Source organism: Phalacrocorax carbo, chromosome 4 (assembly GCF_963921805.1).
Source record: "Phalacrocorax carbo chromosome 4, bPhaCar2.1, whole genome shotgun sequence".
Lineage (NCBI taxonomy): Eukaryota > Metazoa > Chordata > Aves > Suliformes > Phalacrocoracidae > Phalacrocorax > Phalacrocorax carbo.
Window position 1 is genome coordinate 81,760,066 of NC_087516.1, and position 15,943 is coordinate 81,776,008.

The following is a 15,943-nucleotide window of genomic DNA, read 5'->3' on the forward strand; positions in this document are numbered from 1 at the left end:
AGCAACTTATATTTGACATTGCAGAGCAAGTGAATCTCAGAGGAGGACACAAAGAAAACTGATACAACTTCAGCAACAGGCTGCAGATCGATCAGACATGGGCTTCTTCCTCCTCAACTTACCAGGTTGATCCTAAATGGATTATATTCTGCCCTCAAAACACATCACCTTTGAGCACCCTGGTTACATACTGCAGGCTCTAATAAGCCTATAAGGCCCTGCTGCAAGGCTGCAGGCATTTTCAAAATGTTAAGGCAAGAATTGGCGCTCTCAGACAGCCAAGCTTTTCCTGTGCTTCTTCAGTACAAATCCTAGGCCTTAAGGGCAAGATTGCATCACGTGAAGCTTTCGTCCCCAGCCACACTTAAGTTCTCAGCTGCTCTAAGCAACCATGGCTATTCCCTCCCTTGTTCTTGCAACCATCAGCAACCCCAAACCCTCCCGTCTCTGGTTGTATGAGGCCCGAGCTATATTTTCCTACCTGAAAGGCTTGCTGTCTGGATCTGTGTCCTTGAATCCCATCTCTTCAAGCTTGCAGCGCCTGTAGAGCTCGTAGTGTCGGGTATGCGTCTGCTCTCTCAAGTCCTCCATGTTCACTCGGATCAGCATCTCCCGCAGCTTCACAAAGTCACAGTGATTTTCGTTTTCAACTGCAAAAAGAGACAGCACATCCACGGAGAGAACGTTAAACCCTTGAGCCAGGTCCTCCCCCTTTTCCTGGACCCAGGCCCCAGTTTAGCAAGCCTGAGGGTTCTTCAGACACAAAAACACAACTCCAAGACAGCCCGCACTAAAACGCATTGCTGAACTGGAGGTGAAACTCTCCCATGTCAACACACAGGCACCAGTTCAAGGCCTTTGACTGGATTTGCAAGACCTCCGTGTTGCCCATCTGTCACACGGCTCCCTTCTCTCTGTGCATTTGTGCACCAGCAAGGTGATGATCCATTCACACACAGGATTTCACTTCCCACTCAAATCCACTCTAAAGCCTAGTCATTGACAAGGGCCCAGGCAGGCAACAAAGCCTCAGTTGCTAGCAGCAGTGGAAGGAAAGGTTATGAGAAGACCCCCGTGGAGATGCTGTTCCCTTTCCATGTCAGCCAACTTCATAAAGGAGCCCGAAACCCCTGCCCCTGGCACTGAAGGGAGCCAGTATGGAGACAGAGTATAATATGGTTTCCCATAACAACTATTCAGAGCAGGGTCCAGCGTGCCACCATCAGCCCCTGGGTGAGCAAGCTGTTCAGCCTGCAAAGGGCCTGCAGCCAGAGCGCTGCACGCTTCAGTGCAAACAGTTCGGGTGTGCTTAAAGACAAGGAGCGGACAGTCTGTCTTTGGGATGCAATGGCAAGCAGCAGGCATCTCTGCTGATAACAGACAACCCTGCAGCATGCCTCTGGGGACACAGCAAAGCACTCCAGCTGCTTCCCTTCAGACCAGACCAGCTGCCTCTGAAAAGGGGCAGTTCAGAACCAGATCTTCAGTGTCTCTGGTACCCAACTAAATGTCTTTGACTACCTAGTCGTAGTTTCCCAGGAATAGCAAGAACCTGGCAGGATACGTGCCAAGTCCAAGGCTTCCCAAACTTACCAACTTCTTCCCTAATTGCCAGTTATTCCCATTGTTATCCTCTGCTGTGAAGAGCTGAAGACATTGAGTCTGAAGCTGCTACAGGGTCAGCTTGTATTCTTGAGAAAAACTCGGTGAATTTTGCAGAATTGCCCTGCAAGTGTTACCGTGTAGCTTGATGGGCCATTCTCCAACTGGATAAACAGCTGAAGCCACAAGCAGACCACCTGCACTGTAAACGCTGCACTTCTCAGCACTGGTTGGGAAAGCAAGGACCAGCCCTATCTTTGGCAGCTTCAGTACAACCTGGGTTGCAGACACAGCCGTAACCCAACTCTGCTCTCCAACAGAAACGAGCTTTTGGCTGACTTCACAGGGGATCGCATACTTCAGCTGCATGCCCACAGTTTACAATACCAGCACAAAACATACCAAGCAGTCAGTGTTCAATTAGTTCTGCTCCCGCATCAAGTCAAGAGGGCAGAGCACCTGCTGACCTCCCCAGAAAATGCCCCAGCTACATGTTTGCATTCAGGCTTGTGTGCAAGGCCCAAACCTAACCGCTCTGCTGTCCAAGCCTTCTCCCTTGCTCACACTTTTTTGCTGGCAGAAAAGCATAAGGAACTGAGAATTGAAAAATGAAGTCTTAAATATCCAGCTAGTTATTTTGTGTGTCCTAGTAACATTACGCTGCTCTTTCCCAAAGCCAAAGGCTAGGCTGACACCACCCTCCTGCCAAAACCCCTTCATGTCTAGATCTTGGTTGCAAAGTCCTGATTTTAAGGAGACTTTTTAAAAGCAGTTCTTGCTTTCTCAAGACAGATTTTGATAAGGACCATCCAGAGATCAATGCGCCTTCCATCAGAATGAAGCAAGATGATGAGGTCTTATTTGTGCTCTCAGTAACATACCCTGCACAACACCCCAGGGGTACTGCCTGGCTTTTGCCATCTTATTGCCGATCTTCACTTCTTCAGTGCTGCCAACTACAGCAAAAGGAAGGTGGACCTACAAAAGGAAAAGGACAATAAGGTTAGGGATTTCCTTTGTTGCCTTGCCAGGGATTGTTTCTGAAGCAAGCTGTTTACTGTGGCAGCTGTGCTGGATTTAAGTTGCTTAAATGCATTGGCAATTCATCTGGCATTTTACAAATATCAACAGGACAGTCTGGGTGAGAAACCTGCTCAGAGTTGAAGTCCAAAATTCTGAAGTCCTAGAAATACAAGGAATATACATATTTTTTAATGTAATTACAAAGCATTGCTATCTTAATCACAGAAAAATTTAATAAACTGCAAAAGAATTTGAATACTGAAGAAAAATAACTGTCACACTATAAAAAAATCAAATTGTTTAGGTTGGAAAAGACCTTTAAGATCATTCATTCCATCCCTTACAATAGAAGAAGATAAAGTACATCCTCCCAAGGAAGGTAGACTGAAAATTCAGGGGGTTTCTACTGCTAGAAATAACTGCTAAATGCTTCCTCTTCAAAAGGGCAAAGCTGTGAGCAAGGGGAAGAGCAGACTCGACCCACCCTGGGCAGACACATCTGAGTCAGAGCTCTGCTACATCCCAGTCTCCCTGCGGGTGTGGTGGCGACAATCTGGGATCTACTCCCAGAAGCGTGGCTGCTGCCAGGAGGGAGCTGGCCTCTGCCATCAACCCACCCCCACAGTGCTCGCTCTGCTTTAACAGCATCCAAAAGAGCTGGGTGCAAGCTCTGGGAGCGGGTGCCGTGTCGGCCAAGCCGTGGTCACAGGCTGGGTGGGAGGGGAAGGAGCCAAGCGGCAGAGGAGATGTGATTAACTGGCAAAGGAGTTTCCCAGCAGCCAGGCTGCCACTAGAGGAGGGCCAAACACACACTGCACCCTGTCAGAGCCACATCCCTTCTCTCTGCCAGCTTCTCCCTGCTCAGAGCACAACACAGACAGAGAAAAGAGGGAGGCAATGCAGAGGTTTGGAGATGGTCTGGTATCCAGCCAAATGCGACAATTGCCCATCTACAAGCAGTTGTGCATGAAAACTCACAAAAGCCTTCAAGTTGCAAGGAAATGGCTTAATCTTGATGCCTCCATTCCTTGTAAAAACACAGATAACCTCATCCCTGCTCTTGCTTTGGGCTTGGCACATCCTCTTGCGTGTTACATGCCCCACTAAAGCCACCCAAGGGCTCTGTCAGCACTACTACTATGCACGTCACTGCCACAAACCCTGAGCTCAGGTTCTTCCCCTTGTGCTCTGAGCCAGGGCCATGGGAAACAGTTGTTTCCCTCTGTAAACCCCACTAAAATGTGTGGTCTACCCCAGCCCTATTTGCCCTTAAATCCCACCCCTGTCACTAGAGGACAGGGAAGGAGGCGAAAGCCAGAGCCCTTGCCTCTGACGGCCACTGGAGCTGCCGAGAGCTGGAACACCATTGACCATGCCCCTGCTCTCACCGGAAAGTGAAACAAAAGCAGAAGTGAATCACCCCCCACTAAGTAACAAGTGGTTGCTTAGGACAGGAAACCCAAACCCCAGCCCTTTGCCCTGACCGCATCAGGGGCCTGCCTCCCACCCTCTTCCTTTCCCAAGATAGGAATACTGCAACAAGGGAAGGATATGAAAAAGTGCTCAGAGGAGGATCTCATTTGTCAAACAATGAAGCACATCAGGCCAAGCAGCCCACGTGTGACAGACATCTCCAGCTCCAAAAGCTTTCTGGCCAGCCTGGTGTCTGTGCTTAGACTGCTGTTTTAAAGCCAAAAGAAACACAGTACAGTGTGCCCTACCATCAATGATGAGCCCACGCTAACCAAGGCAAGCAAACCCCCCCCAATAAAACATACGCTCATTGTGGCATTTATCTCAGCCACTGTTTCTTCATCCGTTGGGAACTGGTAGATCTGGACGCCGTTGCTGACCAGCTCGCTCATGATTTTACTCTTGAACTTGTGCAACTCATTTTTTGCAATGGTGTCAGCCTTGGCAATGATGGGGATGATGTTCACCTGCAAGACAAAAACAGCACCTCCGCATACAGGACTGCACACGTAGCGTCACTGGGAGAGGATGGAGAGCAGCATGCATCCTGCAGCAACGGCCCTGTAAGTCCTCCCAGCCACTGCTCCCCCAGCAGACGACCTTCCCTAGGGCTGCTGCTGACAGCACCCCTGCCTTAGACAGGATTTCCAGGCAGCAACAATGATGGCTTTAAAAAGGACTCAAATGCAATTTGGCAACATGGTATTTCCGTCCTGTCGTATTCCCCTCCTCATCCGAACTGGCTGGACAGGAAATGCTGTCACAGATTATTACAAGCTGTTCCAAAAAAAAAGGAAATTACCATCTACTTCTCTTCCACACCACAGCAGTCTGCATTACTGCAGCCAACAAGCTCAGATAACAGCCTCTCATGGGTGTTTGTACAGGTGTTATCAGAGACACCCAGGTGGGCAGCAGTGCTGCTGTCACCCCACTAGAGGTGGAAGCAGGTGGTCCATATCCAACCACGCGACACACAGGGCAGGGGCTGGCAGTAACACAGGCACACTTCTTCCACCTGCATGCCCTCATGTGCCCCCATGCACCGCTATACTGCTGGACTAGGGTTGATTTATCCCTTCACAGCCCTAAGACAATCATCCAAAGGAACTGCATGATGGGGTTAACACAGAAATGAAAGACAAGTTATTGACTCTCTCCCCTGGACAGACTTTTTGCAATACTGGCAGCGGAATGGCAGACAGCAAAACCGTCTAGGAGCTGAGGGGAGACAGCACAGTACCCTCAGCATAACTAAACACGTCAAGGCACAGCAAGCACTGCACAAGTGTCTGCTTTGCGGGGAGAGGGCAAGAATGCATTAGGATGAGGAATCCTGCTTTCTTTCCCTTTCTGCTCTCTCCAGATGGACAATTTCTGCTTTTGATCTTGCAGGATTTACTTTTCCTTGCAACAGCAAATAGAAATTGTAGTGAGAAAGATGTTGATATTAACCTATGTGAAGGGGTTTTAACTATAGTACTTGAAAATCCTCTTATATTACATCAGTTAATTCCGTTCGGAGGATGGCCTGGAGTTACTCAATCCCCCTTTGCCAAAAAATAGAATATGAATGCTAATTAGGTCTCTTAGGGTAAATCTCCACAACCCTATTTTAAATTGAATAGGGCATATATCCTTCCCCATTACTGCATAAAACCCAATCGATAGGCCACTCTAGGAAATAAAGATCCATTGTCAAAATTTATCTTCTGCCGAATCAGGCCCGATGAGCCAAAAAAGTGCAAGGTGGACTGATTTAAAGTGCTTAATCATGATGTGAAGAACCATAGAGAAAGCTCATTCTGAACACTCCAGTTTTACATTTGCATCCCAGTAATCTTCCCTATAAGAAAAAGAGATGAAATCTTTTTTACAAGTGTAACGCCATGGTTTAAACCAAGCTTTGTTCCCACTCTTGCTAATCATGAGGGTAACTGAAAAAGCACATGCTGAGTAAAATATTAATTCAAGTGGTTCTCGTTTTTTAGATTAGGGTTAGAATAACACTACATTTACCATAGGAGACCAAATCACTGTTTGTGCTAGCTGCATGCAGTCAGAGCATGCAGACACAGCATTTTGATCTGTTTTTCCATTGATTAGTAACATGACCTCAAGTGTTTTAGATGTACTTCTCATCTCATACCTGCTTACCAATACAGGTTTTGTACAAGAACTTAATTCATCTATTGGACAAAGTAAAATAGCGATGGCAACCATGCCTTTGAGTGCTAGAACTAAGCAGAGTTCTACTTCAACCCCTCATTTTTCTTTATGTATTTAAGGAGGAAAACACACTTTGCTCTTTTTCAACAGCCAGCTTATCTTTCAGTTGTGAACAAACCTTTCACTTAACTTGGCTGAGTTAACCCACAGCAAAGCAAGAACAACCGTCGTCTAATGCATCCTCATAAATACCATTTTCTGCTCCCAGATTGTTGACTTCATAGCATAGCTGTGGAGCAAGTGCCCAAGTTTCCTAACCTGAGATGGGACTGGAAGAGGGTAGGAGCCCAAACTCTAAATCGATCTCTGCAGCATATGAATCAGTGGATAAGGACCCCTTCTAACAGCTAGCCAAAGTGAAGTTTTCATATGCCACATCTGCAACTTCCCGCTGCTAAAAACAGAGTATTTTTCTGAGCAGGTTTCACTAAGCCCATGGCAAGATCATAAAAGCACTTTCAGGGCGATGCAAGGGTCATACCATGAGCAGCAAGTACCTTACTGTCGAGCTTCTTCATGGTGACCAAGTCAAGGGACTTCAACGAGTGGCCAGTTGGTGCAATGAAATATAGGCAGGCGTGAATTCTGGTGTCATGGTAATTGAACAGGGATCGTTTGATCTTCAGCTCTTCTTGCAAGTAGGCTTCAAACTGTGCATCGATGTATTCTACTATAGGTTTGTAGCTGGATAGAGAAAACAGGAGAGAGAAAACGAGGGTATTCGTCACTGGGACAACACAGGTCACTGACACTCAGGAAGCTTCATGAGTGCCCTGTACAACACGGGACAAGCGCTGCTTTTGGGACCCTCCCTGCCCAACCTACAGTCCCTTCTTAGCAAATGTGTTTCCACTTGGTGCACAGGGAGAGTATTGCAGACATACAAGCAAGATAAAGCAGCAGAAACCCTGGACTTCAGGTGCATGGAACCACACAAGGCTGCTACCCTGAAGAACATATTTTGCAGTCTCTCCAATTAGTGCCTGAGCTGCTGCTGTGCCAATGTCACTGAGAACTATCCAAAAAGAAAATTTACATCTGAAACCATCACCTACCCTAGCTTGTCCAAAACCTCGTTTGTGATCTTAAGAGGGAAGGGAGATTCACAAGGAGATAAAAGGAACTTTTCACAGGCTTCAGTTCTGGAGCTAAGCTCAAGAGACAACTGCACCGTTTGTGTACTTTGAGGGCACCATTTTGGTGAAGGAAAAATGTCAGTGCAGTGTAACAAGGCCTGATCTGACTGACTGTGCTTCTAAAAATTTGACTTCTCAGCTTGTTCCTCCCTCCACCAAGAGCAGCCTCAGTACCTCTGGTCCAAGGAAGCTCTCAAAAGAGGGCACTGAGACAACATTGCCACTGCCTTGAGCAGTGGATTCACAGCAGCATTAGTGCCTTCCCACAAAAGCAGTTGTGAGGAGGAAACAGACCTTCAGGAGTTTTCATGTCCTCTGGAAACACCCTTCTGACAGGCAGCCAGCAAGGCTCTGCTCTGGCCCCTCTGTGCAGTGCAGCTGTTCGAGCAGTTGCTCAAAACCCTTGGTGAAGCAGAGCAGGCCCTAGTTCAATTCACCAAGCAAAAGCTATAGCTGAAGACAGCCAGTGCTGCACGAGGGCCACTGACACCAGAGACCCATAAGGCAGTTTTGAGCACTGCTTGTTAATTTGCAGGCACAGATGGAATTGTAAATGCCACTAGGTGTGTTTGTAACACACCTGCTGCTCTGGTTCCTTTCTCCTGAAATTCTGTTTCTGACCACCAGACCCCAAAAACCTCAGGCAGAGGCATGTTGCCAAGAAAGTAATAAGGCCTTACACTGGGAGATCACATCAGAGATAACACCGTAAAAAAAGTAGAGCAAAAAAGGACTGGGAGGACTCAAGCCAGGAGCACAGAGAAAATATCACCTACTGCAACCACACGCGTCAGGACACAGTAAGAGGACAAAAGCTCTCCCTAAGCCCTGCTGCCCCCATAACTGCCCCTCTCTCCAACTGCCTGAGAGCTAAATTGGACAGGCTTCACCACCGATACTGCTGGCTCTTGTCTGCCAAATGAAGCAAATGCAAAGTGATCCGGCAGTAACAAGCTGCAGAGCATCCCTGCTCTGAGCACCTGCTCCTCCTCTGAGCAGCTTTTGTTCTTGCCCGAGAGCATATGGCAGTGTCTGACATGCAGAGTCCTCCCTCCAGCCAGCATGCATCCCTCACCGTTTTGGCTCTGCAGCAATAGTTAGGAGCAGGAGCAACAGTTCCATGTGTCAGGTCAAGCAGCAAGGAAGTGTTACAGAAATAAAGCATTGTAAAATTTTAACGTCTACAGCATTTTTCTTATGGAACAGGAAGCAGAACCTGCTCTGTCTCCATGCTAGGAGGGACCCTGGCAGAAATTTATGTTAGGCTTGCATTTTCAAAGAAATTACACCGTCTACCTACCTAGTACACTGACAGCTTTTGGTCAGCACATACACTGCCAACTGGGCAAGGTGCAAGGAAGAGGATTGCAAGCAACCCTCCAGAGGCAGCTGGGATCACCGCAACAAGGGAAGGTACGGCTCTACGATATAGGTACTGCATTAATTAGCGCGTTAACCACGATCACAGAATGACTAATTTTAACACTACAGCAGAAGTCCATACACATGGACACAAGGGCTTGCGTAGGCTGCCCAGAGTATTCACTTCATGCACGTAACTAAAAGCTGATTTTCATGTTGCAACATCGAAGTAAAACCCACTTTGACTTTAACATTGCAGAACGGTGTGAACAGGAACTACAATCCGAGTTCCAGCTCCCTGAAAGATGCAAGCTATTTGCTGTTTGAACTCACACTTCCAAATATTTACACTTTTTAACTCAAGGCTTCAACTAAGCCGCTCAGAGACAAGGAGGACAGAAACACCTAGCCTAGTATTCCGTTTGTTCTTCAGTTTCTCATCCCTTCTACTTGTCCCATGGGGCAGGTGATACTAGCTGCCACACCTGGATCAGCAAACACCCCCAGGAACAGCGAGGGACCCACTCCTCAAGCAGGGTCAGGCACTCCTGATCTCAGAGCACATTAGCACAAGGATTCCTTCTCCTGACAGAATTAAGTTTACCTGTCATCTTTGTTAATTTGATCGCCAAATCCAACCGTGTCAACGATAGTCAGCTTCAGACGGACATTACTCTCTTGGAGCTCGTAACTCCTGGCTTTCAATCTCACGCCAGGCTCATTGTGCGTCGCAGGTTCACTTTCAAACTTCGTATTGAACAGAGTGTCCATCAACGTTGACTTGCCGATGCCAGTTTCACCTAAGCACACAAAAGCAACACTAGTTCAGTGGGATCCCTTTTCCTCATCTCATTCTCAGGCACATTTGCCAGGCTGAGGAGTAGCAGCGAGTACCACCAGGGCAGCAGTGGAATTAGGCTACGTGCACATTGCTAACCAAAAATAATCCCTGCAGGAACAGATGCCTTAGCAGACAATCCCCATCTTTACCGGTGCCCCCTGAACCAGGGACCTTGCGGACCTTGGGGGGCTCAGACTAATTTCCTCCATGGGTCACACCGCCTGGGTCTCTGCAGCACACCTTGCAGACATACCCGATCAAAGCACCACATGCTGGAGCTGTGAATCTGCAATGAACCCCTGCTATGCAAAAGCTGCTGCCCTGACAGACATCAAGATAAACCAAATGCTTTCAGAGCTACAAGTCACCACCGCAGGCAAAGAGCTAGGCTGCTGTGCTGGGAATGGCAAGAAAAACTCAGGTCTTTGTGGGCCAGGCTTTCAAGGGAGGAGTACCACCATCACAAGCGAGGAGGCAGAAAGGAGCGTCACCAGAGATACTAAGCACCACCGACCTCAAGGGTTTTTCATTATTTTGGGGAAAGAAAGGGGTTTATTTCACACACACACCCCCAGAGGCACACAGTCTTTGACAGTAATACTATTGTTAACATTTCCCATGGGAAAATGGGGAATTGGAGAGGATGGGCTGAGGCTTATGAGACTTCTTGAAGAGAAGGTAGTAAACTGGAACTAAGAGGGGGAAGAAAACCCCCAAAATGGAAAACACACAAACAAAACAAACCCACCAAACCAAACAAAACCCCCACCCATGACAATTTTAAGAACAGTTACCTAAACATTTACCGAGTGAGCCCCCCTTCTCGGAGAAGAGAAAGGACTCCTTCCACAATGAACCAGCGAATGCCTCCTGCTGCTAGAATCTTGCTACTGGATTTGCTACACTGGCAGCGCAGGAGGCAAATAATCATTCCTGTCCCATAAAAGCATTTGCTTCCAGCAGTCCTCAGCTGTTGCCCGTGGTTTTTACATCGGTATGACCTGACTGGTGATGCAGGGTGCCTCCTGCTTGGTGGCACAAAAACCACCAACCTCCTCACCTGGCAAGTGACATCTGTATTCAGATCACTGAGAAGCTGTTGTTACTCGAGAAATACTTAATTCTCTTTTTAACAGTGTGGGCTAAGTCCTAGTTCTAATATGACTTTCTTTACAACGGCAAGCTGTACAATTTATCAACTTTGAGTTTCTGTCCAATTCTCTGCATATTTTTATGCCTTTCTTATCCTGCTCAGTTTCTGTTCCTTTTTCAAGAGAAGCACAAAAAACCCACAGTGAAATTTGGACAATGAAAATTTGAGACAAAGAAATACATAAAGTTTTTGTAAAAAATAATCTAAAATAGCACACTGATTAAGTACCAACTATCAAAACCATTACAGGTTCATCCCCCCCCAGTGCAATTAGTAACATATATGAAAGCATTAAATCCTATTTTTAAGTCAAAGTGTTTGCTTACCAGTTACACTCTCAAACTGCTACCCATGCTGCGAACAGGGGGTGGGCTGAGCTAACGTCCTAAAGTTGCTCCAACCGAAGAGAGACGCTGGGATTTGAGACAGACCTCCTGGGCTGCAGTGTGCAGCTCTGGCATTTGCAGGTCAGGCTTGAGCACGGGTCCCATCCCAACCTCTCAACAACACTCCCTTCCCCCCCACCCACCTTACACAGAATAATTACAACACAATGTGAAATACCAGGTGAGAAAGGGGAGCCTGCATCTGGGATTGCCCTCAAGCACCTCTCTAGGCTGTATGCAGCTCTCCTAGCACTAAACTCTCTCAAAATATGCAAAGCCCCTGCTTGGAAGTCCTCAGAGAACGATATAGTATTTACGTCCACAGAAACAAATGCTACTACGCAGCAACTGCCTGTTGCTCTGTGATACTCGACAGTTGACTTTCCTGGCTTGGACTTTGACCATTTTCATACTAGACTCAGGAAGGTAAGTTATTACTTACAGCCCAGTAAAATAATTAAGCAGAGACATATTTGTCATAGCATTCCTACCCTGGGAAGCTGCAGGACATAAAGCTCGTTCTTAAAAAAGAACGAACAAATGAAAGAGGGGGAAGACGGAAAGCATACATTACATTATAGCTCAAAATCTAGGCCTACATAGAGCACAACCCACATGAAAAGGCCCATCCTAAGCTGATGACACAGACCGTTAGTCTCCAAAACTACATATTTTAGTGAGCTCCTGATGCGAATGCAATGCTGCTGCATGCTGTGCTAGATGGGCTTTGCAGCATTTTATCCATGCACACCACGATTAAAAGCCTTACATGACAATGCCAAAGTTAATTGTGTCCTTTCTCAAAATACAATTTCACAAGTTTTGGGTTTGTTTGGGTTGCTTTTTCTTTTTTTTTTTGAAGGGGGAGATGTCTATTCCTTGGAGAAGTGCAGCAATTGGTGTGAAATTTTCATTTGAGGCAAAAAATGGTTGATCAGCACATTTTACAAGAGAAAAGGGTTGGACCAAATTGCTACGTTGATGGAGACGTATCAAGTCATGCTAAGAAAGGAAGAGAAAAAGGCCATTAATTTTTGCCATTTTGATCAAAGAGCTGCCTGCTAATCGTGATGTTCCCTGCTGAATTTTAAATGGTTTCATGCTGCTACAAGAGTCACGTGAGGGTTGGTAGCTTGACTGCGCAGAAGTACAACTACTCTCTTATCTTTCTTTGACATGCAGAACTACGGAGAGGAGCCTAGTTTGTTTGCCGGATTTCTTTTCAGATGTCTCACCCTGCAGTGCTGACAAAAATTCTCAACTTGCTGTAGAAAAATCACAGTCAGAGGGTTGTGGGTAATTTTCAGCTGATTTATGTAACTAATTAGAAAGGACAATATTCCCCTCTTACAGGCTTAAAAGAAAAGTGAACAGATCAATTTTATTTTGGCAGAGCAATCTACAAATATAAACAAACCCCACCATTTTTCTTCATTTACAGAACGAGATCCTGGGGGCACCTTAAAGAGGTCAACCAATAGGTCAAAGCTGTTTTGGCCCACAGCTCCCTACAGCCGAGCAATGGATTTCCAATGGCATAGTATCCATCGAGTACCAAGACAGCAGGTACCTCTCTATAGCCAAGAGAAGGAGTTGCCTCCCCATATTTCACCCTCAGAACAATTTGGGATAAGTAACACAGTAACTCAGGCTACAAAACCAACTTGCAGAACCCATATTAAATACAGCAGAGAACAGGTGACAGGCTTTCTTCTCAAGTACATCATCTGGAGACTAAAAATGGCATCATTTCCAACTGGAGAAGAGAAACTAAGAATATAACGAGACAGACAGGCAAAGCTTTGAAAGGAAGGAATGCAATTTATTGAGAAACAGCCAACGCGCCCAACCCAGAAAAAGGCAGGTTTAAGTTAACACTCTTTTAAAAACACATTTAGTTCCCAAGTTAGCTCGGTTTCCTTATGCGCAGCCCTTGGGGAAAGCAGAACCACAGGACCTGTCAAAAGGGTAGGTTTTTAACACCTAGAAATTTCCATGTTTTGACTCAGGAGATGGGGTAGAGAAGAAAAGAGGAATACTAAATTTTACCCTGGAGTAGCTCTAGGAAGAAATTGTCACTTCCCTGGCACTGTGGACCCCACTGGCTCAGATCTCACCCTTTGCAGGAGGGAGGTGGTGGTAATTAGCAGACATGCATACACCCCTTGGTGTGAGCTGACCGCCCTGCGACACCGGATGACTTACCCACACAGAGAATGTTGAAGCAGAAGCCCTGTGACGTTGACTTGTTGACCAGCTGATCAGGGAGGCTGTCGAAGCCCACATGGCCAGAGAGGGACAGGTTCCTAAGGTCATCGCTCTGGAAGACCGAGAAGACAAGCATTTAACAAAGTTGAAACACCCCTGTCAGGGAAGAAAGTTGTGCTTAGTCCTGGCAGAACTGTGTAATACCACAAGAGTTTTTGGGACACAGGATCTTTCTGTCTCAGGTTTGCCTCCCTACTGTGCTCTCCTTGAACTTGCCTGCAACTCAGGAGCTAAAACACCCCTAAACCTAAGGCATGCTAACACCACCAGTATGTTTCTCCATGGCTGTGACTAATAAACCATGATTCTGTACCAGTTTGCAACACTCAAACATTGTTTGAGGCCTCAGGGCTACCCAAAGATTTAGGTAGACACTCGGAAGAGAGACAGTGAACCCCTGTCATAAGTACAAGCAGACCAATTCCCATTTAATCAGTGGAGCAGCCAAGTCTGCCTCCTCCACATGTACTCTACAGTGGAAACCTGCCCACCTCCACTTTCAGGGTTCCCCCAGCAACATGGGAGCTTCCCCAAACCACCCAGAGCGACCAGCTCTCCCAGTGTATGAAAGCGTGGCACAGGTTGGGATGTAGTCCTGGTTGCAACTCCAAAATGATTCCTGATAGAAACCTGTGTAGGCAAGTAGATGGCCAAGCTCATGCCCTCCTTGGCTGAGTTTGCCAAAGAAAAGGAGCAGCTCTCAGACTTCTTGTGTCCTCCCAGCAATACAAGGGAAATGCGATGCTCTTGCACTTCTGCTGCAACCCTTTGGCATGGCTGCAGCAGAACATAGCTTATGCAGCAACACTCACTACCTCTAGAGCCAGCTAAATTTCTTCAGATTTTACAGACCTTGACCAGAATAGAAAAAGCATGCATGCTGCTCTGCAGATGCCTTGGTTTATAAATAATCTCATCTGACATGAGGTGAGAAAGCAAGGCACCGTTCCTGGCATTTCCTGAGTGACCTACCAAGACCACTGTGCTGCCCCTCCATGTCTTCAGCAGGAAAAAAGCCAGGCCAGGCACTCCTGAGGCTCGAGTCACCCCTTGAGACTGGCTTTCTGCCTCCAGACTGCCTGGGGGGCCTGAACCGATAACATCAAACACCCCAAGGCAGTTTCATGGAGGGTAACGGGGTAGTGAAGACCTTGCAGAAGGGAGATTTGAAAACAACTCCAGGATTATATTTAGGACCTCTCCACAACAGCTGTATAGTAATTTACAGAGAGGCTTGGATAAAGATGACAGCCCAGTTATCTCCTCCCCAGCAAATCACAGTTATGCCAACATCCTGAGTACAGATAAAATAAGAAAAAACCTCATCAGCCCTAAAGGAGCTCCACTGTTATTTCACATAATGTTTTTCTCCCAAAGTTTGCCCTTAGCTTAAGATACTAACCTTTCTCCAAATCCAAACATTTCCAGTAGAGTCATTACACCTAGGTCATACTGTTGAGCTAAATTACAGCCGTGGGCAGCCTCAGCCTGGTTTAAAGATGCTGAAAGCACCAGCTTCTTTTCCACAAAATCAGTGGGCTTTGGACCAGACATGGAAAAAGACATTCTTTGGTTGTTAAAATAAGAATCAAAAGCAGAGGAGGACTCCCTGCGTTCTGCCCAATTGCCGAGCATCCCCACTTCCCTCCTCAAAACATGCAGACCAGCCACTGATTGTGGGAAGAAATAAGTTAGATCTTGAGAGAGGGTTGAGGAAAATATCACTCAGGCTTCAAGAAAAAAAAATAGAAAGATTCCCTGAGAAAGGCAACATCTCAAAGTGAAAACGTGTAAGTCTGTACCATCACCATACCTAAGAGGGAAGGAACAGGAGCAAAAGGCTCCTTTTCACAAGAGCTTAAGGTGGTTAAGAGATGTCACCTCCTTCACTCAGGCTTGGGGAAAAAAAAACCACATACATGAAAGACCATCACCTTATTTACCCGCAACAGTGATTTTCCTAGAAAAGCCCCCAGTAATTGGAAGGACACCCTTGGATTTATGCATGTTGTGAATGGGTTAAAATAAATATTTTTAACATCAGTATTTTTAAAACACCAGTGGCCTTGGGTTTGCGATTAAGCAAAGGGAGCTGGGAGCAGATCCCAGCAAGAAATAGGTGCCCATGACTCACAGGCTTCATAGAAAGTGGTGGGTGTTGAACATCTCTCAGCACAGCACCAATATCTCTTTCCCTGATATATTTTGGGAAATCAAGTAGTGCCTCATCATCAGTTACTCAGCAGGAACAGGAGTTAGATTCGTGTTATGCATCTGTGTCAGTTATTTTTTGCTGCGTACCTTCCCTGGTTGAGTTCCCCCCCCTTGTTTTTTTCCTCCTGCAAGTGGTAAACATCAACAGTGGGGAAAAAACCACCTAGCTCTACAGTTTTCAATGCCAAGGGTTTTTTTGGTGGTGTTTGTTTGTTTTACAAGCTATGCTGCATAACAGGAGGCAGAAGTGTAGCCT

General features: G+C 46.5%; 1 protein-coding gene across 7 annotated transcripts in view; it reads right to left on the reverse strand.

Moving 5' to 3' along the window:
* SEPTIN11 (septin 11) overlaps positions 1-15,943 on the reverse strand; it is a 67,147-nt gene that overhangs the window by 13,685 nt on the left and 37,519 nt on the right. For all 7 annotated transcript variants that reach the window (XM_064450675.1, XM_064450673.1, XM_064450679.1 and 4 more), the window contains 6 exons: positions 13,411-13,525; positions 9,430-9,625; positions 6,825-7,011; positions 4,404-4,565; positions 2,484-2,580; positions 482-650 (listed from right to left, as the gene is read on the reverse strand). In XM_064450675.1, the coding sequence (XP_064306745.1) occupies positions 482-650; positions 2,484-2,580; positions 4,404-4,565; positions 6,825-7,011; positions 9,430-9,625; positions 13,411-13,525 (926 nt within the window). The remainder of the gene's footprint in view (positions 1-481; positions 651-2,483; positions 2,581-4,403; positions 4,566-6,824; positions 7,012-9,429; positions 9,626-13,410; positions 13,526-15,943) is intronic.